Here is a 26,016-nt window from a genome sequence, read left to right as displayed (position 1 = left end):
CTTCGCCGCGTAGACATCCAGGCTTTGGTGTTACAACTACGGCCAGGTCATCCGCGAAGCTTATAAACGTAGCCTCTTCTGTAGCGGAAAGAACAAGCACCACGTTACACGTGATATTCCACAGCATGAGATCCAGCACTGAACTCTGTGGTATCCCTAGTGTGGCGGCGTAATCTTCAGACAACGCCACTTTAATTCGATTCTATTCAAAGGATTTGAATATATTTTTGGCTTCCACAAACGCACACAAACATCCATGGCGACCGAAATTCGAACCCAAGGTACGAGATCGAGAGGCTGGCACCAAACCATTTCGAAGACCCCACCCGTCTCACCTTTGCTGTGATGAATCGATCCTCTCTATGCTCCAGTATTTCATAAAAGGATTGTTCTAAGTAAGCCCACAGCGCCACTTGGTCCGTGTGATCCTTGATTCAAATAATTTAGATGTGGCTCACTAATTATGGACACATTGATATCTTTCTCACGGATGATCTACACCGCTTAGCAATGACTGAGATTAATTTGCATCAACTTCATTTGCGATTTGCATTGAGAGCTCTCCTGTATTCCGGGCATCTACTCCTGCATTCAATGTGCCGATGGTCCACACTCTCCTTCCCTTACACCATAACCATTTTGGGCTAGCTCTACAGTCCTTACTAATGCTTCGCATTTCCTGCATTGCTTCGACCCGTCATTTGAACTTGGTGATTGCTTTCGCAATGCGACCAAAGCCAAGGCATCTGAAGAGAGCAAACAGATGTCATCAGAGTAGTCAAGGTTGGCCCATTGAATTTCTCCACGTTCTCCGGACAAGACAACATGAAGAACGTCACCGATAACAAGAAGAAATAATATCGGTGATAAGATGTAACCCTGGCGGACTCTACTTTGGACCTTGAGTTCCCCTGGAATTTTACCTCGGTGCAACACGTGGCATTTTGTGCCATGGTATGTTGCTCTGATAATGGCTATTAGTTTCTTCTTTCTGCCCCTCCTACGTAGAGCAGTGCAGATACACTTGTCGTTTACATTGTCGAAACCTATCTCAAAATCGATGAAGAGGAGGTGAGGCGTAGGGAGTTGATGAGGTCAATAGAGGAGAATCTGAAGGGGAAACCAGAGATGTTCTTTGATGCGTTCCAGTATTATTTTGGTTATTATCTTTGCGACGATGGGGAGCGAGTAGATACCTCTCCAATTATCACGGGTGCCCTTCTTGGGAATCTTTACGATCATCCCCTTCTTCGCCTGTCTGGGAAAGGTGTTCGATTCCCAAGATTTTAACATGAGTGGAGATCTGCAGTAACTGCAGGTGCAACGATAAATAACTTTGCGGGGAGACCATCAAACTCAGCGGTTTCACTCCGTTTGAATGCATTGATGCCCGAGATTATTTCTCTTTTGCTTGGATGAACAGTCCGTATTCGCATGATACAGTGACTATCAATTCCATCCGCAGGAGGAGGAACCTCACCGGATGTGATACGGTTAAGAACAATGATGAAGTGTCCTTTCCAATTCTTCAGTTACTCGTCATCGTGGATAAGAATTCGACCGTTGACGTTCTTCACGGAAGCAAGTTCTTTCGGGTTGCGGTATATACTTTTGAAATCTTTGTGTTTTCCGGCCTCTCCCGCTTCCCTGACCAGCACAAATTCCCTTTTATCATTGCGCACACTACGTTGAACTTCCCGTGATTTCGCTCGGTATCGGAGTTTGAACGCGTCAAGCCCGTTATTATTCGCAGCAATCAATATAGCTTTCAATCCCTTCCATTTATTCTATGAAACTCCTGCAGAACGTGGCCTTGTACGAACTGCATAGGATCCGAGAAAAGAGCATTTTTGATGGCGACCAGATGCAAGTCGATATTGTCAGGTGGGTTACTCAGTGTATATGCTGTCCGACCATCCCACTGTCAAGCGACATCTGGGTCATATAAGCAACCGATTTTAAACATAGGGGGAAATGGCGGACGCAACACGGAAGCGAACGTAAGCAACCATCACATGTTGATCACTTTTGGACCTAATGTCAGCGCTTCTCTTGTTACGCACATCCAGGCTTCTAGATCTGCTGCTGATCGCAAAGTGGTCAATCTGATTGCTTGTGCAGTGTTGGTCAGTTGAAAGCCAACAACAACCTAATGATAGGCTCTGTCTCCCACCAATATCGTTTTGGTTGCCAAGACCGTGCTTTTCCATATCCTGCTCGAGCAAAGTGTTGTCAGAGCCTAACTTTGTATTCAAATCACACGTTATGGTCACAATGTCATTTTAGGTAACCTCCTTTGGACTGCATTTAATTGATCATAGAAAGTATCCTTCTTCCCTATAGTGGAAGTCTCGGCTGTAAAAATGTGATGCTCCTTAACCTGGACCTGAATCTTTCAGTTAGAATTCTGTCAAAAACCGGCTCCCATGTCAAGAGAGCGTGCCTTTTGGTAGCCGTCAGGACAACCCGACGCCAGATTCGCGTCTGCTACACCTTGGTTCTCCAGAGTACAAAAGTACATTGCTGGAAGAGCTTAGGACTGAAATGTCCAGCTTACATAAACCTTTAGAGTTCTCACTTGGGTTGGAGAGGATTCTCCGGACCTTCGCTATCGCTAAACCATTTCCGATAGCCAAAGGTTTTTGATGTGAGGTTTATCCCTATCCGAGGCATTCGATAGCAATAAAGTTTCGAATTTTACAGGTCGCCTTTTATGACAAGCAAGGAAGACGTCGAGTCTATACTTAAGTCTCAATTCACAGGGCCGAACCTAGGACTTCCTCAGTCACAAAAGAAAATCTGGTTCTGCTTCGACTAGCTGAGGCCTAAATTTACTAGGCGGATTTTGACTAGAGCGTAATTCCTACCCACATTGTGTTTATGAATGCATGGAAGGGGCGAATAAGGACATGAAGACTGTTCGATTTTACATTGGTCAGTCCTAGCTGCCTCAATAATTTTCTGGATAAAGCCCGGATCAAGTTATTTTCAGTTTACTTCTACATAATTAGTTTAAATTAGTGTTGATGTCGTTCAGTATTTACGTTCAGTTCGAGAGTTCGGCCGGAAGGAAATGATTCGAAATTGTGTTGCTTAGCAATCTTATTAAATTAGTCGAAATTCGAAAAGAGACAATTATTTTTCTCGATTCACCTACTTGTATATTCTCGCAACGAATCTCACTTGATCTCCATTACTACTGAACTACTACCAATTTGTGTTCATTTTAGGCAGGTGCGTAGATTTGATTGTTATTTCATCCAACTCAATATTCATTGTAGGTGACGCACGTTGCTTTGCTTGTGCTTACAACACCATATACCCCATACCGTATACAATGTTTAGTTGAAGCTTATTTTTCAACTTCAAGACGTTATTTCACAATTGCCTTCTATTGCACTTGTATCTTATGTTATTCTACTGCTTTCGCTATTGAGTTATAGTCATAGTCATCAATCCGATTTAAACGCCCAATTTTCAATCAATGCTTTGGCAGCTCTTAAACACGTGACCAACTTGAGCAAAGTGGTTTCACCCAGTTTCCCTGTTCCCCGGAAGTTCTGAACGATTTGCTACGTGGTTCTATTTTATATCACTAATGTTTTCATCTCTTTAACAACTTACATATTTATCTACTTTTACAGTCCCAGATTTTATCAAAGAATTAATTGTGCAATTGTGTACAGTTCAGCCATTCCAAAATAGACCGTAAAGTTTCAAGGTCCTTCCTATTTCTACCGCTTGCATCCCAACAAAAATCAAAGATCGCACACTAATTTATACCAGAGAAGTTAGAATTACTACTTCTCATATCGCCATTCGCGATGAAGCAAACTTCAGCATGGTCAATTTTCACATTAGTATCTGTTATTCAAGCGCTTCAGTATAGCGTCCAACAACACATGGTTTCTTCTATTCCAGAAATAGGAACTATAAAAATAAGCCACAAGGAAACAAAAAAAAAAACAAAGTACAAGTACTTCATCCCTATATCCAACACGATCCAGGCTCCCCATATTGCGCCAATAAATAAAACACTGTGGGGATCATAAAACCCTTCACGTCAAGTAAACAGTGGTGGTCTCCCTATTTTTTTATGGCGCTATTGCATCTATCTTCCCAAAGATCAAACAGACGAAAGCAGGCGTAGGAAATTAGGTCAATAGAATTTGGACTCAGTCTTGTTGCACCAGTAGCCTCCCAATTACCATAAATAAACAATCCTTGGCCCCATAATAAAAGCCCTAAACAGTCCATCGTCGCTCGTTGTTGAATCTATCCTACTTCCAACTTTATAGATTTTGGAGGTGTCAAAATGCTTTTATAACGGCTTTTATAGTTTTCTAGAGTTTTCTTTCCCAATTTACATAATTCATTTCTTCCTCCTATCAGAATTTCTCCAATGAAAAGTCCCAAGCGTATCTCGTTCCGCTATCAAATTTAGAAGATGGAAAATTAAAATTTAAAGTTTTATCTTGCTTGGCTTTGACATGCGTACCTATGTTTATCACAACACTGTGTGAAGGTGGATTTAGCATGTAAATAGTACCCTAACATGGCCATAAAGTTTTCTAAATTGAATTTTCATTCAAATATTGGGAATGAAGACATGTCTATATACTTAGTTCCTGGTTAGTTTGACAATCAATCATTTGAATTTTTATTTTATTTATGAGCCTCTTTAAATTCCTACACTCTGGTGAAGGTTAGTATCAAATTTCGTGGAGGCTATAATGCATTTCTGTGATAACGCAGATGGAGATTCCTCGCAGATTAACTGAGTTGGAAAGTTGACTAAAAGATAATGGCATAATTTAGAAATGCTTTTCCCATTTGCATAGTTTTAGTTTCATATGTATCAAGCACGTAAATTGCATTTTAAATTTTCATAAATATTCTGAAAATCTAGGAACATAGTACGTTAACCGCCAAAAATCTAGATGCATACTACGTGTTCGGATGGCTTAGAGCGCTAGGCTGTCACCCAAAAGGTCACGGTTGAAATCTCACCGGTGGCAGGGATTCGTATCGTGCCTGGATGTCGGATACCAGTCGAGTCGACTTGCCTATTACAGTTGACCGTAGTCCTGTAGAGTGCAGTGCTCTGATACACCTACGATCATTATTATCAGACGTAAACCTCATTTACAGATCCTTCTCTAACATAGACCAAGAAGTTCACAATATGTTGGACAACTTACATATTGGTTCAAAAGTTCACTAGCACCAAAACCAGAACTACTGCTGAATATGACTTAATATCTACCGTTTTGTATTTTAATCAGTTGTCCGTTGCTAATTTGGCTTGGTATGTCAAGAGTAGAACATGAAGTCCTCGACGACTGATTGTAGGCAAATATTATCTAAAGCAGCCGCGGAGAATATGGCGCCGCTTTTGGAATGTTCACATATCACGGTAATCTTTACTCCACCACCAGTAAAAGAGGAGATTTTGGCCGGGTAAGGTCCATGACCTACAATTGAAAAATGAGGAGCGATAAAAGATTTTCCAAAATCAAATAAGCCAAAACTCTAACAATATCAAGATGTCATATCTATGGGAAAGATACAGCTCATGGGACCAATTTACTAAGTAGTAATTCCAAATTATGTTAATCGCAACCTACCACAATTTTTATGGGTAAATGAAATGGCAAAACTTTACAAAGAATTGTTCGACAAAGCTAAACACAATTTTAGCTAATAGACGAATATATGGTTGCCATTTACCCTTTCGTGGGGTTTAGCACGTCAACTACACCTACGCGCTATCGTGCGCGGTTACTTAAAATGCGCTTTAGCTCTACTGTTCTGCGCCAAGTATCCTTGGGGCAATCCACTTGTCGGCCATCTTGCCAGAGTGGATTCCATTGCATGTCATAGCTAGCAATGCAATTGTCGATCCTCCTTAATATGTGACCTATACACTGCCACTTCCGTCTTCCGGGTGGGAGGCCTGTACGCTGACCAAGTTTTTCCTTTGTAATAGTATCAAGCCAGCGTTCTCCGATATAGTTTCAATTTGATCTTGGTGTTGAGATAACCATGTTTCTATATTTTAGATAACGAATCGAAGGCAGATCTAGTATTGGCCAAGGTATATGATTCGGTGAGGGAGCAGACAAATTCCATTAGCGTATATGGCAGCATGAAGAATGTCAACGATAATCACAAGAAATAATATCGGTGACAAGATGCTACCCTGGTGGATTCCGCTTTGGACCTTAAAATCCTCTGCGATTTTACCTTAGTGCAGCACGTGACATTTTGTGACATCATATGTTGCTCTGATAATAGCTATAAGTTTTCAAGGAATGTCCCTTCTACGTACATGACGTCACATGCACTCCCAGTTCACACTATCGAAAGTTTTCTCGAAAATGATAATGAATATGTGAAGCGATTACTTAGTTACTTACTTCCTACTTACTTCCAAATGATTCGTAAGGTTTCGATGTGGTAAATGCAGAAGGACCCCAAGCGGAAACCAGCCTGCTCTCTGTCGATCAAACTTTCGAGGTGTTCTTTGATATGTTTCAGAATTATTTTAGCTATTATTTTTCCAACGGCAAGGAGCACGCAGATACTCACCCCTCACATTGTCACACTCAAAACAGATACCCTTTTTAAGGTTTTGTGTGAAACAAAACCTTATTAGAATGGTGACGGTGTCTGTCTGTCCGTCTGTCCGTCTGTCCGTCTGTCTGTCTGTCTGTCTGTCTGTCTGTCTGTCTGTCTGTCTGTCACACCCGATTTATTCGGAAACGGCTAGACCGATTGTCACGAAAATTGGTGAGAGTATGTAATCTGGTGATCCCTTTACATGCAGTAAGTGGCGCCATCTTCCGTTAAGTTTAAGGGGGGGCTCTCCGTACATGTGAATGGAGGGTACAAATTTTTTTTTCACAGAATGTAGCCAAGTAGGGTATCAAATGAAAGGTCTCAATTAGTACTTTTCGAATCTGGTTCAATATTTGATATTAGATGAAACATAGGGGAGTCAGGGTTGAAAATATGACCCACAAAAAGTGTAACAGGTCTCGTTCTCAGAACCTATCCAACCGAAAAATCTGGAAAAAATCACAGTGGTGCATCTCTATGAAATCTAGGCCTCAAAATATATCCGGTTCCGATATCTGCACAAATAAAGTTAATAATAGTATATTTCCACATTTTAGAAATTTACCCGGAACCCCCCCTTATGTTCATCCCAGAAATACAAAATTTGGCATGAGTGTAACGAAGAATATAATGCACAGTTTGGTCAAGTTTGAAGAAAATCCAACTATTATTAACAAAGTTATTGGGGGTGAAACTTTACAATTTTTTGTGAATTTCGTGCACTCTACAACCCGCATGACGTCATCATCACATATCAATTCGTCAATACCACAACGAAATGAATTTTTACGAATTGGGTCGCAGACAATTATTTTGTTTTAGTTTTTTAGTTATTTGTCAACCAGACATGTGTATATGTAGGTATATAATATATGCGTGCTAATGAACTTTGCGGCTAGTGCCTAATTCAGATAGATATAAGACGTAAATCGGAAATATGAGTACGATAAACTTAGATATGTGCATATATGTGTACAGCAGGTAATAGGCAGTTTGTTTGTTTAGGGTGAGCATGATATCTATGGCTCTAATATGTACGTATGTCTCGTAGTTTGGAAAAATATGAAGGATTATGTTGGATTTGTAGCTATATACGGACAGAGAAATGTGCGTCTCTTACATAACACAAAACCTTTATACCCGAAGCGCGAGCTTCCGGTATTCCGACTTGTTTGGGATACTGGCGATCATCCCTTTCTTCTACTCTCTGGAAAAGATCTCAGATTCCCAAAAATTCCGTACGGGTGGAAGCAGCAGATCAACAGTAATTGCAGGTGCAGTGATAAATAACTCTGCGGGAAGACCGTCAGGCCCAGCGGCTTTACTCCGTTTGAGTACATTAACGACCGAAATGATTTCTCTTCTGTTTGGAGAAGCAGTCCGTATCCGCATCTTACGGTGAATACCCATTTCATCCACATGTGGCGGGACATCGGAGGCATAAATCACGACTGCATTGCCGTGGTGAATTCGTCTCCGTCGAGGCACTGTACTGCCGCCACCAAGAGGTGAAAGACCTGAAAGCGATGGGGACGTGACTTGTGGACGCAGTCTCGAAGCTTATGGCGATGGTAGGTACTTTGCTTTCGAGAGGTAGACTGCGCCGATCGTTTTCGTGGCGATTCGTTTCGGCGGACTTTAGCACCCCCATTTTAGGCGCAGACTTCCTGTGTCACCAGGAGCAAAGCATTGATAGACCCCGCAATCGCATTAAAGTCGTCAGGGGGAATTGCCACCTGCGAAAACGATACTCTTTCCATTGTTTTCGATCCCGATGCCGACCATCGCACTCGCGCACTCCTCCGAAAATATCGTAACATCGCTACTGAAAGTAGTGCCGGTTAAGCACGATGTGGAGCACCACATCAACACAACCGGTTCCCAGATCTTCTCAAAGGCGCGTCCTCTATCACCCCAGAAGCTAACGGTTGCAAGGGAAACGTTTGACGATCTTATGAAATAGAGCATTTGCAGACCTTGCAATGGGTGGTCATCTTCACTCCATTTGGTCCCTAAGCCAAACGTCGAATGGAGGCTTTGCGGAGATTATAGGCGTCTGAATGCTCAGGCAATTCCCGACCGGTACCCTATTACATTCATCCATGACTTTGCACATTCACTGACAAACTGCCGTGTACCTCTCCAGCAAATAATTCCGCTTCTCCCTTGAGGCCTCAAGCTTCTTATTTTCGCGCTTAAACAAAAGCCCGACAAAGCATCTCCTCGCCAACTTCGGCAACTGAGCTTCATCAGCCAGTTTACTTCGGACATCTAACACGTGTCTGGAAAAGACAACGTCGTTGCAGACACTTTGTCTCGAATCTTGGAGATCACAGTTCCCGCCGAGGCGCGGAAAGACGACGCAGTAGGCGAAGTAGGCGTATTTCCTAGGTCGACCAAGCACTTCCACACCATCTACCTCGAAATCATTGGCTCTTTGCGAGACTCACACGGATACACCAGGGAATGTAGTTTGAGTTGCTTAACTCCGAGAGAAGAGTATCTCGGAGTTAAGCAAGCTCCTTGGTTTCAAACGTCACACGACTACTGTATACCATCTGGAGTCCAATAGGATGCTAGAACATTGGCACCGGATACTAAAGGCCGCCTTAATGGCTCGCGACGATCCGTCCTGGTCATAGTCCTTGCCTGTCGTCCTCCTCGGCTTCCGCACAATTCACCGAGAGGGTTTACGGCCACCCCCACGGAGATGGTGTGCGGGGAGAGTCTGCGACTCCCCGCCGATCCTGTGCTGGATATCAGAGCAGGGTTAAGTGACTCCAGCAGGCTGTGCTTACTCAGAGACGTGGTTTTGAAACTGCGGCCGACTCCACCTTCACGACACATGACGCTGGAGGTCGACACCCTCAGGGACCTCGAGACATATTCACAGGTCCTCATTAGAGTGGACGCTCCTCGGAGGCCTGCACCAACCATACGAGGGTCCCTTTAAAGTCTTGGAGCGACGGTAGAACTCCTTCAAACTCGACGTTCGGGCCCAAATGGGTCTCCTTGTCGACTCTGAAGGCCTTTGCCGACCTGGGGGATGCTCTAAAAAAACGCCCGCGAAGCGTCAGGTTCGCCCAGTAACTCCATCAGCGGGATCACGTCCCGGGTTCCTCCGCTGAACCCGCGCGGTTTCAGTTTGAGGCGGAGTGATTTGGCGGCACATCGAAGGCTTGAACCCCGACTAAATTGCCGCACTGCACTGTTGCTGCCACGGCTTGGCACGAGGTCAACGCGCAAACTATAATTCTTCTAGATCGGACCGCCGGTGTGTGTAGACGCAATGGTTTAAATTAAATTTCAAATTCAGTATAATTTTATAAAGTGTTTTACTAAACATAAAAGTAGAAATTAATTTGTCCTTAGAAGCGTACTAAACAGTTTACCTCACTTGATTATACAATACAATTCGGTATTCCCAAAAAAACGTTATTAAGTGCAATGAACAATTCGAATTAGGCAAAATATATTCAGACAATTATGTGCGAAATAAAAGCTATGAGGCTTTAGTGAGCGCAGACGTTATTTCTACACGTTAATTCTTATACGAATTCGAAGAAGTACTTGTTATTTGAATAATCCAGTTTATGGCTATCCAAACACAAGATAAGGAACTTCATCGAATGTGATACGGTCCAGAACCGTGGTGAAGTATTCCTTCCACCTCCTTAGCTGTTCATCATCGTCAATAAGATGTCCACTGTTGACGTCCTTCACAGGACCATCAAAAGATTTGCGACCACATGCAACCTGTTTCGTGATGCGGTATGCCAAGACCGTGTTTTCCCTACACATGTCAGATCCCACCTTGACATTCAGGTCACCCACCACGATCACGATTTCACCTTTAGGAAGTTTTCCATGAACAGCGATTAATTGCTCGTAGAAAGCATTCCTCTCCAGTATATCGGAATTCTCCGTTGGTGTGTAGGATTGTACAATTGTGATGCTCGTTAACCTGGACCGAAATCTTGCAGTTCGAAGTCTGTCAGAAACCGGCTCCTAGGTGAAGAGAGCCCACCTTGCGGTAGAAGTCAGAAGCAACCCGACACCGGATTCGCGTCTGCTAACACTTGCATTTCCAGAGTACAAAAGCACATTGCCATTAGGGTGATAAAAGGAAGAGGAGTACTCTTCAAAGTCCCACCATCTTAATTCGCCTAGACTTAGAATCATCATCATCATCAACGGCGTAGCAACCGGTATCCGATCTAGGCTTATCTTCATATGGAACTCCAGACATCCCAATTTTGCGTCGTAGTCCACCAAGTTCATATCCCTAAAAGCTGTCTGGCTTCCTGGCCTACGTCATGGATCCGTCTCAGATCTTATTCCCTGAATATCCAATTTCTATCGCTGTAATTCCCGCGCAAGTTAGAGAAAGCGAGCATTCTGAGGATCCTCACTACCATTATGGAGAAACGTGCACATATTTCAAAACCAATAATAGTCCATTTCCGATAGCCAAAGGTCATTGCCGTGAGGTCAGTCCCTATCCGAGACGTTGCTGATGTTTCGGTAGCAGTGAAGTTTCATATTTTGCAGGCTGCTAACTCACAAATTTCTATCCGTTTTAGTCGCCTCTTACGACAAGCAGGGAAGGCTTAGAGTGTATTCTTAAGCAACAACTCAGAGGGAAGGGACCACCATGCTATATAAATAACATGGCGGAGTTTAGAGCATCGAGTGTGGATCTTTTGAATTACTTAATAGTATGTACGGGATTTCTTAAGAAATGTATCTGGTTTTGAATACTCTATTCAGGAGAGCCTATTTTAAAGCTTAGAGAAGTCAACTTGAGTCTCTTCAATGCACCTCAAAAAAGTATTATACCTTTTAGAATAAGAATCTATCGTTCAAGTCATGCAAGTAAGCAGATATTTCTGCCTTGGAATTTCGCTAAGAGGATTAAATGTAAAGAGATCTGTATCGACTTGCTATAACACGCACTTCTGTTGCGTTAATGACAATCACGGTACTTTGCTTACCGACCGTCGAGCCGCAACGGATAGATGGCGAGAATACTTCGAGCAGATTTAAACTGAAGAATTTGCTCATCCTGCACTTCCACAATCATTGCCAACATTTGGAGCAATTCCATCTATCAGCGCAACTGAAGTCGAGGAAAAAATAAAACAAATGAAATCGGGGAAAGCAGCAGGACCTGACGACATCGCATCTGAGCTATGGAAAGTGAAGCGCTGGGATCCACCACTGTGGCTCAGTGAATTCTTTAATCGGGTTATTCAGGAAGGAAGAACACCATCTGACTGGCATGAAAGTACCACCATTCCAATATGGAAAAAGAAAGATAGTCCAGCAGAATGTTCAAATTACCGTCCGATCCGGTTACTTTCCCATACCATGAAGATTTTTGAACGCATTCTTGACAACCGTATTCGCGAAATCGTTGAAATAACCGTGAATCAAACCGGATTTGTCAAAAACTGCGGAGCTACTGATGCAATACACGCTGCGCGGTTACTCATGGAGAAACACCGTGAGAAACATCGCCCTCTTTACATTGCATTTCTGGACCTAGAGAAAGCGTTTGACCGTGTACCACACGAACTAATCTGGTATGCTTTACGACAACACTTCGTGCCAGAAGAACTCGTGCGCTGGGTTCAATTGCTCTACCACGATCCGAAAAGTAAAGTTCGAAGTATGGCGAGTGTATCAAAACCGCTTCGTGTCTCTGTTGATGTTCATCAAGGAAACTCCCTCTCACCACTCCTCTTTGTCCTTGTTATGGACACCGTTATACGGGATATCCAACGTCCAGCGCCTACACACTGCTTTATGCAGATGATGTTTTCCTAGCATCTGATAGCACAAATGATCTCGAGCAACTTGTCCAAAAATGGAATGATCGCCTCATGCAACACGGTCTCAGATTGAATCTAAACAAAACTGAAATTTTGATGACCGGTCCCCATGAAACAGGTACAATCACTGTCAGCGGCAGTGATCTGCCCAGAACTAAGCAATTTAAATACCTCGGGTCAACGCTATCAGCCAATGGAGAACTGCGTTATGAAATTGCTTCACGCATTAACGCAACCTGGATGATGTGGCGTTCCACAACTGGTGTTCTTTGTGATCGATCTACCAACGAACGTCTCAAATCTAAAATTTACCGCAATGTCGTTCGTCCTGTCACCTTCTATGGTTCTGATTGTTGGTCAACTATGAAAGACAATGAACGGCGTCTTGCGGTAATGGAAACGAAGATGTTGCGTTGGACAAGTGGGGTGACACGTTTTAATCACAACCGAAATGAGGATATCCGCAATTGTTATGGGGTTGCACCGATCACGGAAAAGTTGCGGGAGAGGCGTCTTCTAATTTGTGCTAACGAGAATTCACTTGCCAAGATTGGTCTGAACATCGAAGTCGATGGTAAACGACCAAAAGGCAAACCTAAACAACGGTGGTTTGATACGCTGGATGGGGATTTAATAGCCTCGAGATTGCACCCAGATCAGGCATTCGATAGAGCCAAATGGCGAAACCGATCACGACGAGCCGGCCCCGCTTGTGAACGGGACAAAGGCTGTAGAAAAAGATGAGGGAAGAACTCCCGTAAGATATCGTACAGTCCTCTTATATTTGTATAAATACCAACTGATATTATCCCTTCCATCCTTGCCCCATTTTTCAGAGAAAGTTAAAATAGCAGAAAACCTTTTTGATTTAGAGAGATCCACATGCTTCTGAAGAGTAACACTGCGAGTGAAATTTCCCCTTCAAGTTTACGTATAATAGGTACACTTTCACTTCATGTATTATAATTCACAATGCCGTGAGCGCATCCTGTGCATCAATTTCTCACGTTTCTTGATTAAGCATGTGCTACCTTTCGTTTTCGAAAGTATCTTCTAATTAAATCTATTACCACTCCATAAAAGTAAACGCTGTTAACTCGGGCCATTCAAAATCGTAACCAATTTTATTAGCGTTAAAAATAAATATCGGATTGAATCGATTTGTCAAATATTTATCTGAATCCACCTATCCAGGTCAAGAAACTATTGAATTTTCCCTACATTATCGCTTTTATGGTTAATTTTATGGCAACAGAGATAAATTTGCTTAATTGTCTAAATTTAGCTAGGGAAGATATGCCGCAATTTACTCATCATTTATTTAGACTTTATCTCACTAATACCGAACATTCGATTATGGGCCTTGTGGTGTCAGTTACAGAGAAAATTACCTTTGAGATTTGGGAAGGTAATTTATGACATTTCAAAGAAAGTTCCATCGTTTGCGGTTTGATTCGCAAAATTTAAAACAAAAAACAAATACCATAGTGGCGCCAACGCAACAGTTTATTGCCTTTTAGATGGCTAGAAATTCCAAAATGTGGTGGATTCAACAGATTTAGATACATTTACGGCAAAACCATAGCTCCGCCACGAAATCAATTTAACTGAAATTCATCCATTTGGAATTCAATGATTTACCTTTATTTTATTCCATTTCTCATGAATTGTGGCCTAAGGTTGACGCCGACTTTTACTTGATCAAATTTTTTTTTGTTTACATTTCAACCCACTCAAGAATCTTAGATGCATATCTTTGTTGAATATTCCATTTTGAAATTTATGCTGAGCAAATATGTAAGTGTGGATTTGGTATTACGTTGCCACCGTTGTATGATACTTGAGTCATTTGCCTTCTTGAGCAAGTGATAGTTACTCCATTCAAGTTTTAACGATGTCTCTTGTATTTTAATCCGTTAGTTGTTGTTAAGTCATAAGAGATGGATATAAGCACGACGAGGTGAAGATTCATTTGCGCATGCTAAGATAAGAAGCATCAATTTTTATGATAAAAAGAAAATGGTTTTTTGGAAGAGAAATTGTATCACATTCAATCCTTTCTAGCGAATTTGTGAACCAATTTCATAGTTGTGAAAGTGTGAGTGTACTCCGTGTACTTCGAATATAAATATCTCGCCCCATTTTATCTAGATAGAGTTTAAAAATGTCAATGAAAATCGCATAAACTAAAGCGATGGCAACGTTCACACCTTTCAAGACTTTCGAACAATCGCTCCGCGCGACGCCAAGTAAGCAGCCACCTGGAGGTTTACCACTTAAGCCTGAAATCCATCGTGGCTGCACAGGAAAAGCTCATGCCTGCGGTACGATCAAAACAAAGCCAGTCATCCTCCGATCACCTGATCATGACCATCACCATCATCGTCCCCCGGTTCCAACCAATTCTTCCCATCGTAAAAATAGCGTCAGTTCGGAAACAATCAGCGACAGCGGATCCGAGAACTATTCCTGGAACTCAAATGAGTTGAATAGTAATCAAAAGCAAGATCACAGAAATTATCAAGTTGACAATGTCGTTGTGAGGAAAAAACCCTTAAGACCATCTCTATCAAGTCCGGCTCCAAGGAGAAGAACTATCGACGCTATCATTCCAACAAACTATCAGACGAATGGTCACAAGTCTCCAAATCATTCAGACGAACGTAATCGATTATTAAGTGATGGTGATAAGGACTGTCACGATCAGGATAAGAGACAAGCATCAAATTTCCAGCGCAATAGGAGTTTTCGCGCTAGTGGAGGAGCAGGCAGTAAACAGAATGCAAATGGCAGACCACCATGGCAAAATGTTTATGCTGCCAACAAAGGGGCAATAATTGGTGGATCCCCATCGCCAGTAGGAAACAGTAATGGTGGAAGTGCAGTCAAGAGAACAGGAAGTTTCAATGCTCGACTCCGAGGTTCTTTCCGGCGGAAGGAAACTGTTGATTGGAATGCTATTTGGGAAAAGTCTCATTCAATTCGTTGTGATGGCGGCAATTTAAAGAATTACGATAAATTTCTCAATGTGAAGGTAAGTCCGTTTTTAATCATATGAACGATAAACCAACCCGTACAGAACTGAAGATAGTTTGATTGTTTTGTATATTTTATTCGAGCATTAGTAACTTTTTGATTCGTGCGACTGGGTCCCAAAAAAGTATCACTAATGCCCCATTTTGAAACTGAATTTTCATCAGACATGATGCGGAAATGAAGCAAGGGCTTAGCATCTATGAATAGAAGTTAACCCTTCGTTTATAAAATGCGTTAAGAAATTATAGGGATATTCGATTTTTTCGGACGTAAAATTTAAATATATCTTCTTTTTTTTCTTCAGCCTTTGTCCGTCCTCTCTCGCAACTTTTCCACGATCGGTGCAAACCCATAACGATCGCGGATATCCTCATTTCGGATGTAATCAAAACGTGTCACGCCATTAGTCCAATGCAACATCTTCGTCTCCATTACCGCAAGACGCCGTTCACTGTCTTTTATAGTTGGCCAACACTCAGAACCATAGAGGGCAACAGGACGGACGACATTGCGGTAAATTCTAAATTTGAGACGTTCGTTGATACGTCGATCACAAAGAATACCAGTTGTGGAACGCCACTTCATCCATGTTGCGTTAATGCGTGAACCAATTTCATAACACAGTTCTCCATTGGCTGATAGCGTTGACCCGAGATATTTAAATTGCTTAGTTCTGGGCAGATCACTGCCGCTGACAGTGTTTCTGCCTGTTTTAAAAATTTAGTTTTGTTTAGATTCAATCTGAGACCGTGTTGCATGACAAACAAACAAAGAACAAAGAGGAGTGTTGAGAGGGCGCTTCCTTGATGAACACCAACAGAGACACGAAGCGGTTTTGATACACCCGCCACCCATCGAACTTTACTTTTCGGATCGTGGTAGAGCAATTGAACCCAGCGCATGAGTTCTTCTGGCACTAAGTGTTGTCATAGAGCATACCAGATGAGTTCGTGTGGCAATGTAAAGAGGGCGATGCTTCTCACGGTGTTTCTCCACGAGTATCCGCGCAGCGTGTATTGCATCAGTAGTTTCGCAATTTCAACAAATCCGGCTTGGTTCACGGTTATTTCAACGATTTCGCGAATACGGTTGTCACGAATGCGTTCAAAAATCTTGATGGTATGGGAAAGTAATCGAATCAGACGGTAATTTGAACATTCTGCTGGACTACCTTCCTTTTTCCATATTGGAACAGTGGTACTTTCTTGCCAGTGAGATGGTCATGGTATTCTTCCTTCCTGAATAACTCGATTAAAGAATTCACTGAGCCACAGTGGTGGGTCCCAGCTTTTCGCTTTCCAGAGTTCAGATGCGATGTCGTCAGGTCCTGTGGCTTTTCCCGATTTCATTCGTTTTATTGCCTCCTCGACTTCAGTTGCGCTGATATGAAGATCCTGGGGGTTTAACGTGAGTACCGGCCATGTAGGCATAATCCCACGGTCCTCTTCGGACATGGATTGATTTTGCGACTACAATCAGAGCCCCGCGATGACTGGCGCAGCGGTACTGGCTTATACTGAGTGCAGGCTCAGCATTCATACCAGGCCTATCTAACACCTCTGTCGCAACTAAGGGGTACGGCACCCGAGTTGTACAGCAACTCCACGCTTGAGCTCCGGGAGCTCTGCCCGCGATGTAGGCATAACGACAACCACCATGAAACTCCCACTAGGAGGCCAACCGCAAATAACCGGGACTAGAACCCATCCCCCAGGAATTCTCCTGGAGCATATGCTATCAGAGGGCCATCCTGGTTCCCATGGTACCAGATAACCTCCGGTGAGGTTTCGTGGCAAGAGCCACTTCAGAGGAGTCCCTTGCAGACTCGGGTCTGATCGCCCTCCTGGAGTACGTGGGCACTCCCCAACGAGTTGCGCTGACAGTTGGTACTGGTCCAAATGTCGGTAATGATTGTGGAAGTGGAGGATGAGCAAATTCTTCAGTTGAAATCTGCTCGAAGTATTCTCGCCATCTATCCGTTGCAGCTCGACGGTTGGTGTGCAAAGTACAGTTCTTGTCATTAACGCAACAGAAGTGTTCGATATCCTGTGTACGTTCGTTACGGCTTTTAGCAAGTCATATGAGTGAGATCGTTTCTTCTTTCTTCTCACCAAATCGCCCCCATTTAATGCGCGGGGCGGGCCAGTGCGTTCCTCACACTGTTTTATCGGTGGCTTAATTCGCAGGATGGCAATCAACGGCCGATGTTGAGGTGCAATGGTTTCATAGGGAACAACTTTGCAATCAGTGACATTGGTAAAATGTTGGCGTCTTATGAGTATATAATCGATTTGCGTTTTACTGCTCCCATTATAAAATGTATCAAGATGAGACTATCGTTTGATGAACCATGTATTGATAAGTACAAGGTCATGGGTACCACCCTCATTGCGCGCTCCGAAGCTCTTATCCCCATGGCACCTGTTACCGTCTGCCTTTTCACCATTAAGGACCATTTAGTCGTCAGCAGGCACGAGACAAGCCTTTTCATCGAGAAGTTGCCAGAAGGCATCTTTCTCGGCATCAGGTCGACCTATCTGCGGTGCGTACGCGATGAAGAAGTGAATAGTGCGATCAGCTGATATAATGGTGAGCTTCATCAGCCGATCATCCAATCGTCTGACTTCTTTAATGGCATCACGGGAACCCTCTGAGATGGCAATGCCAACACCATATTGAGTGTGTGGGTTACCAAAATAGGGAAGTTTATAGTCATTTTTACCGCGTTCGCGTTCAATATCGCAGCTTTTGGCACCAGACCATCGGGTTTCTTGCAGAGCGCAGATATCAGTCCGCCTTTTCCGAAGGACTCTTGTGAGTTCTTCGGTCTTTCCAGTTAGGGTACCAACATTTAGCGTGCCGACACGTATTTGTTTTGTTTGTTTTGTTCAGACTAACTTGCTTACGTCCTGACGCCGTCCATTCGTCAAGAACCCTTACCCATTTCTCGACAGGACCCGGGCTCGTCCTGCCGCGTCGACTGAGGTAGACGCCCTAGTATTTCTCCCAGGCTTGTAACTTAATCCGATTATCATTTTTGTAACGACATTGTATGCATTTCCTTGGTCGGCCTGTCGCGGGACCTGCCACCAAAATTTAAATACAAAAACCAATCAAAATGAAATTTATGTAGTGTTTGTTTGGTGTTCAGAATTGTATGTGCCGACCAAGAAAACTAAACACAGGAGGAGCAAATCAAGTGTTTAGGGGGTATGGAATGTCATTGCGTGTTCGTGGGGTAGGGTTCATATATTGGTGGGTCGTTGTGTCGATGGCGCCTATATGGTTTTCTTTGGTTTTTTTACCATCCCATGTGACAACTCATAAACAGCTGTGCAGTGCAAGATTTACAACACGTAGAAGATCGAACATGCGCAATGATTTTTTCCACCATTCGATTTCAAATAATGCGCCAGAAGACGAATATCCTGTGTGTAGTCTTCTTGATGATAACTTTGAAAGCTCTTCGGCCACTGGAGAAGATGTTATGTTTGAAAATCCGATTAGAACTGTTAGATTTGAACCCATGAATTCCATCGTAGGAAAATGTCGCATATACGGTACCATATGATTCTTCAACAGTTCCTAGTTTTTGGGGGAGCCCATCCGTGCGTGAATGAAGGCATATGAGAACTAATATCCACATCAATATCCCAATCTGTGAAAGAATTCTTTCCGTCGGCACTACCCATCGTCTCTCAATTCCTAAACAAAATTTAGTTTAGCCTCGGCCGGCTTTAGGCCTACATTTTTATTCCGTGGTTTTGCCTGAGTATAATTCATCACATGTCGGGTTTTTGAATTTATGTAAGGGAGCAAATACCACCTTGTAGCATCAGTGATTTCACTGTTCTTGACCAACCAGGCTCGATTCATGGTAATGTCCTGAATGAGATTGTCAAGAATGCGTTCAAAAATATCCATTCTGCTGGGCTGCCTAGCTTTTTCTATATTGGAACGGCCGTGCCTTCCTCCTCAATAACGTGATTAAAGAACTCACTGAGCTAGAGTGCTGGACCCTATCTCTTCCTCAAATTTTTCCGTTGAAATCTGCGCGATGTAGTCTCGTTTCTCGGTCGTGGCTCGCTTGTCAGTAAGCAAGTTATCATTTTTATCAGTAAAAGATCAGAAGTGTTCGATATCCTATGCGCGTTGATATCAACTTTTGACACATCGATACAGATCTCTCTCTCCGCCCTGAGTATCCAGTTGATTGCAAAAATCCTCTTCTTCGAAGATCTCGATTTGCATGGCCTCTGAGATGAGTGGGTTAGGATAGGTTTAGGATTTGGTCAGGAAGTTTAGGGCATGATGGGAAAGAACAGGATCTGGTTGGAGATGTATTTGGAGCAGGTACCGGTTGCACGGCCAAGAACCTTCGAAATATGTAGGACGTGGGAGATGCGTGAGTTCATAGTCACCCTAGGTAGGTGACTTCGTTTATGGATGAGGTAGGTGTGTTGTTAATTTTGACAGGCATCTTGATGTTGTGCTGGAATTCGATAGTTTCGCATTTGAGACGATTTGGGGCGAGTTTTCAACGTGTGAAGTACCGGTATAGCTCATCCAAATAAAAATTTAGGCGTGCTTCACCCACATGGATGTTTTTGGTAGAGGTATAGAGTATAAAGTCGTCCACGTATTGGAGGATTTGGATTAGGTAAGGGTGTGGACCTGATTTTGACAGGTATGTGATGAACTGGGAAAATAAGATGGCAAAGATGATTGACCCTTGCGGGATGCCAGCTGGACATGTGTATGGAGGTGAGACGCGTTTTGGATCTAGAAAGCTAAGGATTAGCTTCTAGAGGTGGGATGGAACTTAACGACTTCAGAGAGCTTGTACGTAAGTCCATCCTCCAACGGTATCCGGACTGACAAAGAGGATGGGGGAGGTTTTCACTCGCCGGCCTGGGTCAGTGAGCAGTTGGGTGAAAGGGTTTCCGTAGCGCTAAGGGAGGTGAAAAGTGGGGCGGGAGAGAAGGGGTGGTAGTTTTGCTTACCTCTTTCTCAAAACAAGGTTCGCATATATGGAGGGTGCAGTGATGGAATTGGAGGAAGTGGCCCGCGAGGACGTTCACTTTTTCTGCAGGGGAGATATTTTGAAGAAGGATCGTGTTTTGCTGAACTGATTTGCCTAAACGTGGGCAAGTTTTCCTAAGTTCCATGTATGTGTCAGGGTTCGTGTAGAAGGAGAGGAGCCTCGTGCGAATGGACGAGTCAAGGTGGTGGATTTCCCTACGGAGGTGAGAGGATTGCGAAGAGTACCTATTTCTAAATAGTCTCCGCCTGAGGGTGCTTTTGAATTTGATATCGTTGAGGATATCGCCCGGGAGGGAGATGAGGTTACGGTAGTTTAGGGAACGGGATGGGATCAGTTCGTCACATGTTATTTGCTTCAGTGTATGGACAAACTGTTTGATCGATGGTGTCGTTGGAAGCTGTGTGGTTGTATGGAAGTAAGAGAGGATGAAGTTCGGATTTAAAGGCCTGGTTTGTTTGTCCAGTTTGCTCGCTGAAATCCGGGTACTGGGAGAGGGGTGCGATGGATGGCTCTGTCCGGGAGTTTGATGGTCACTGATGTCGGAGATTATTTCGAGGAAGGGAAAGGAGTTCGGATTAGGAATAACAGAAAGGTAAATACTAATCAGGAAGTGGTCGAGATGGGCGTGTATTGAAAGTGGGAAGGGCCGAGCTGTAATGGGCTAGGTTGATTTCCCCGTTCTGATTTGAGCGAATATCAAACCAGGATGTGTACCTGGCGTTCAAGTCTCCACCGATTATTAAAAGCCAAGTCTTTCTGGGAGAGCGGGATAGTGATGCGCAGAAGAGTTGAACATTTACAGGAATTTTTGTGGTTTCCTGGCGAATTCAAGGAAATCAGGGTTGAAGATGGTGGCCGGTGGCAATTGACGCGCCTCCGTGCTTGCTCTGGTATTTCTGGTCGCATTTGACAGGTGGCAGCTAGTTGCCACGTGGCCCACCCGCTGACAGTTTTTGCATCGTAGGATGTGTTTATTTCTCATTTGCTCGACAAAAACAATGGTATTTTGGATTACTTCGATGCTTTTGATCTGCTCCTCTGTGAACGAGGAGTCAAATGTGTCCAGCCACAGGTCGAAAGTGGTGTTGTGTGCCCAGGTCGTGGCGAAGGGCTTGACATCAACGACGCTGGAGGCGCCTTGGGTCGGGATCCTGCTGGATGCGCAAGGGGTGGCTCTTCGTTGGGGGGCAGATGTCTCCATCTTCGCTAGTTGAGTAATCCAAATTGTGCTGCGTAGGGTCTCGTTCGAATTTATGTTTGTCTCAGACTCGCTCGCTCGAGAGAATGGTCTCGGATGCGGTATCGCCGCCCTCGTCCGGGTCTCCTTCGCAGTTCAGATGTCGAGCTATCAGTGCTGTGATACTTTTTACGTGTCGTGGTGGTTCAGGAGCGCTCATTTTATAAAACCACGGAGTGGTGCACTGGAACGCTGAGTAGAAACAACCTTTCACTTTGATTGTCGGTTTTTTGAACCGATTTTTCAATATAGTGTTACTAGTTACTAATTTGCTGCTTTATCGCAGGATTGTCGCACAGTACGCTACTTCAGGCAACCGTATCGCATTGCACACAATGGCACAATCACAGTAGGCATTCAACTGTTACACAATAGACTACTACCGACAATCATTCTATGAAGAGAACAAAAGGATACGTGTGATTGCAGTGAGATCTCGTACGACGAGGATACTTCTTAGCTGCAGGCTTCCTGGAATATATACCCACTAAACCCTTACACTGTGGCAATGTCTTTGTGGAGTACAAGTCACATTGAGTCCAATTTGAGCTATCTTAAGGATGTTGCCGACGGTTATTTGGCAGACGGAAACACGGGTTCTCAAGGATAGTGAACTCTAGCTATGGTCATGAAGTCATTCCATATCAAAGGACGAATAATCATGTGAAAAATTCTCAGAAAAGACACTTTCAAATTTAGCATAGGCATTCTGTACATGTAAATGCCCTGGTGAGAGTCAACTCTCATGACATGGAGTTTATTCTACCATAGGTCGAACGAGTAGATTTGCACGGTTTAAAGTTTGATAAGTTACGCTAAGCCGTAAGTCTAATATATATCCTTTTTCACATTGCACGCCCTCTTCATCGCAATACTAATTTTCGTTGTAGCTTATTCTTGAAATTTCAAATCTGCTTTCGTGGCAGGACGCTGTTTTTATCTGATTTACTATTACTTTTCCATCAATAAGCCAATTCTCGCAACTTATGCCGCTGCTTGTTAGATATGATAAAAATTCGTGAAACTCATTTCTACTTGTATAGCTATCATGAATGACTTTTCACAGCTTCACAAATTATGAGTTATCGATTCGATTTTCATGCTTAACCCCATCAGTAAATTAGTTAATGCCACTTCCTCATAAATATTTATATATACATATATATTTCCCTTGGACTTTCAAGATTTATGCCTCTAATTTTTATGATGACAGCCTATGCAACGTATATAGTTCCTCAGAATTAGGTACACACTTCAGAGAAAGTTGAATGTCAGGGTTCAGAGCATAGTGACTGCACAGAGGACTGTGATGAAATACATGTCTACACCATGCAACTAACCCAAATTTCAGTAATCTGAGTAAAACATCGTAAACCATTAATTTGGTAAGTAACTCGATATTTCTCAGAAAACCGTCAATTAACTCGACAAATGTACCACAAATTACCATAATTAATCAAGTATTCAATAGAATTGTCACAGGAGATCACAGTGATAATCCGATTAGTAGCTACCTGGCCTGTGACAGGTTGACAACATCAAAAAAATGTAATCATCTTAAAACTGCGATTGAATACCATTTCCACTAAGCAATCCTTCAATCATTTGTGATGATCAGTAAATATAACTTTGGCCACTAATCACGCGATTTATGTTTCAGTAAGGCTGAGAAAAATATGCATTCCGCTGAACTAGTACTAACCGGTCTACCAGTATTTTCACTCTTCTATTATCGAAAAATCTAAAGTGTTTAAAAAAGTTGCATCTTTCGAACCCCTGCGAAGCATATATGAGAGTTTGGATCCAACAGCCTTTACTCACATATTTTTTTCTCAGCGTTATAAAGTGAAACATAAACAAGTTGAACTAAGTGAGAACAGTGAACAAAAAATGCAAATCACTTTTATGGCGCCTGAATTTGCAATGCACCACAACTTCTCTGATTAATATTCTACTCGTATTTACGAGAAACTGTTCAGGCGAACCAATTACCATCAACGTATAGCATGTTAACGTAACAAGATTGTTATTGTTTTCTTGTTAATCCTATCAGGTTCGCTTGGGATCTAATCGAAAATCCATCAACAATGTCTATATCCGCGTATTTAAGCAATCACGGTTCATTTAAAACAAGATTATCTCCTTTTGATTTCTTATAATTATATATGTTTACTTGCGTACTAATCGGTTATCATCCACAATTTGTCAAAATTATCTCAACCCATCATATCAGCTATTACCAAACTTTCTCTACGTTCTCTATCCATCTATTATCGGTATCTAATCAATATCTTGTTTGTTATGATTAACATAGTTTGATAGGGAATTGTTGAGTAATTATTGAAAACGCGATCTTACTGAAATTTTGTATTCACCACAAAGTGCGTAAGCTTTTTTGCTTCTTTGTAAAACTTTCTGTTTCTCTTTAATTTAGTAACAGAAAAGTATAATTATGATTCCCCGCTGGCTGATTAAAAAGTTTCCATTTTGATATAATATAATGTGTAATTAACACCTGAATTGTGAACAGATTTCTATTCCTAAAAAGGCGCTATGGATGATAATATGCAGGAAAGGTTGAGTTTTGCCTTTGATAAAAAGATTCATCGCTGAAAGACGAAAACTTGGATTATTATCTTGTATTTGACAAAATATATGTGTTTGCACGAGTGTATATTATATAATTTTTTTCTATAAAGAAATAGTGAAAGAATTTCCTTCTGCATCCTCTTCCGGGATCTATTTTCTGGATTTGCATTTAATGTTGTTTAATTACAAGATACATAGGTTTCCGCGTCATTTTTAGGTAATTTGCGAGTTGAAATCGTTCTGGTGGAGTCGAGCCAAGTGTTTATTTTCTTAAGATGGGAACGCCGAATAGAAAAAGGAAAATGTTACTCTGTTATTAGAAACAAAACTAGAAGTAAATGACAGGTTAAATAATTGTAAGAGTCTTCAAAGTGTTACATCAATCATTAATTTCGAAAATTCCATTCTTAAGGAGGTCATCCTGTGTATCGGATCCGAGAAATCGATTTTTTGGCATCAATTGTGTCTATATATAGTGTAAAATGTATGGGCAAAGGGATTTTTTGATATTCGTAGCCGTTTGGAAATTAAAGGTTTAAACAGGTAAAATGTCACATGCCAAGTTTATGTCGATCACCGTAATAAAAGGCATACTTATTGGTCTGAATGACGTTCGAATGACTTCGCAAAGGTCATAAGAATTGAAGCGAAGACTTTACTTGTGTTTCTTCAAGAAACCTAAGGCTTATGGACAAGGTTAGCAAATTAATGATCAGTTAAGATGTTATGGTTAAAAATCGCATCCTACTTTTTAAATGCATTTTTCTCGAAATCGCATCTTGAAAATCTGCTGTCACCGTAGCCCTAAATATATCCAACGAAATTCTTTGAAATTTTGACAACTTCACAATACGACTTCACGACTTCAACTTCACGATAATTGGGATTCATTCGATCGTTTTTTTTATTCATTAAAGAAGCCTTGAAAAACACCAAAATTCACAAAAAACAAGGCATCAACAATTTAGCTTTCAATATTTTTTAATAATCCTAGTTTGTGGACTGTGGTTAAGTCCGCATATTAAAATGCCGTTTAGATATTTTCTTTAAGATGACCACAGCGCCCTCTAGTGTGGCAACAGAAAAACATATTTTTTTGGAGATGGGTGTATAAGTGTCTCTGTATTTCAATAATGAACTACGCTATCGGGCTGGAAAAATTACTACGCGTGCTCAAGATATTAACAAATATATGGTGAATACGCATTTGTACCTTTATCCAAAAAAATTCTAAAAAAGCAAAAAAAATGGCCTTCGCACGGGATAACCCCCTTAAGGAAAAATTCCCATAACTGCAGTCGAATTCCGTAGATTAGGGCCTTAAGGTGCAAATAACTGACTGAAAAGGGTTGATGAGGTGGCGCATTTCAGATGTTCATAACATTTGTTCTGCTTCCGAACGTATTAATGCCTGCAGGTTTCTATTTAGTTTAACCAGGGAAAACAGAAAGAAACTCCTTTCACCCTCCAATAAGCTAATATTTTTTTTCGCTTTATGTGGTGAATAGGTAGGGGACCTACAACCGTTTTTGGCTGGTCGACCTGGAATTTGTCGACCTGAATCTATTACTAAAAACCAATTTTTCCATTCAACTTTAATTTTTAAGGTTTTGTGTAAAACAAAACCTTATTAAAATCGATTCACTGTCTGTCTG

General features: G+C 42.2%; 1 protein-coding gene across 9 annotated transcripts in view; it reads left to right on the top strand.

Moving 5' to 3' along the window:
- Window positions 1-26,016, top strand: part of LOC119659689 (unconventional myosin-XVIIIa) — a 426,534-nt gene that overhangs the window by 142,507 nt on the left and 258,011 nt on the right. For 4 of the 9 annotated variants that reach the window (XM_038067933.1, XM_038067932.1, XM_038067931.1 and 1 more), the window contains exon 3: window positions 14,607-15,489. The exons of 4 other annotated variants lie outside the window; for them this stretch is intronic. In XM_038067933.1, the coding sequence (XP_037923861.1) occupies window positions 14,650-15,489 (840 nt within the window). In that variant the 5' untranslated portion in view covers window positions 14,607-14,649. Of the gene's footprint in view, window positions 1-14,519; window positions 15,490-26,016 lie in introns of all 9 variants that reach the window. One more of the 9 variants, XM_038067930.1, reaches the window with a different exon arrangement.

Source organism: Hermetia illucens, chromosome 6 (genome assembly GCF_905115235.1).
Source record: "Hermetia illucens chromosome 6, iHerIll2.2.curated.20191125, whole genome shotgun sequence".
NCBI lineage: Eukaryota > Metazoa > Arthropoda > Insecta > Diptera > Stratiomyidae > Hermetia > Hermetia illucens.
The sequence above is the reverse complement of the archived record's forward strand: the minus strand, read 5'-3'. Positions and strand labels throughout refer to the sequence as shown.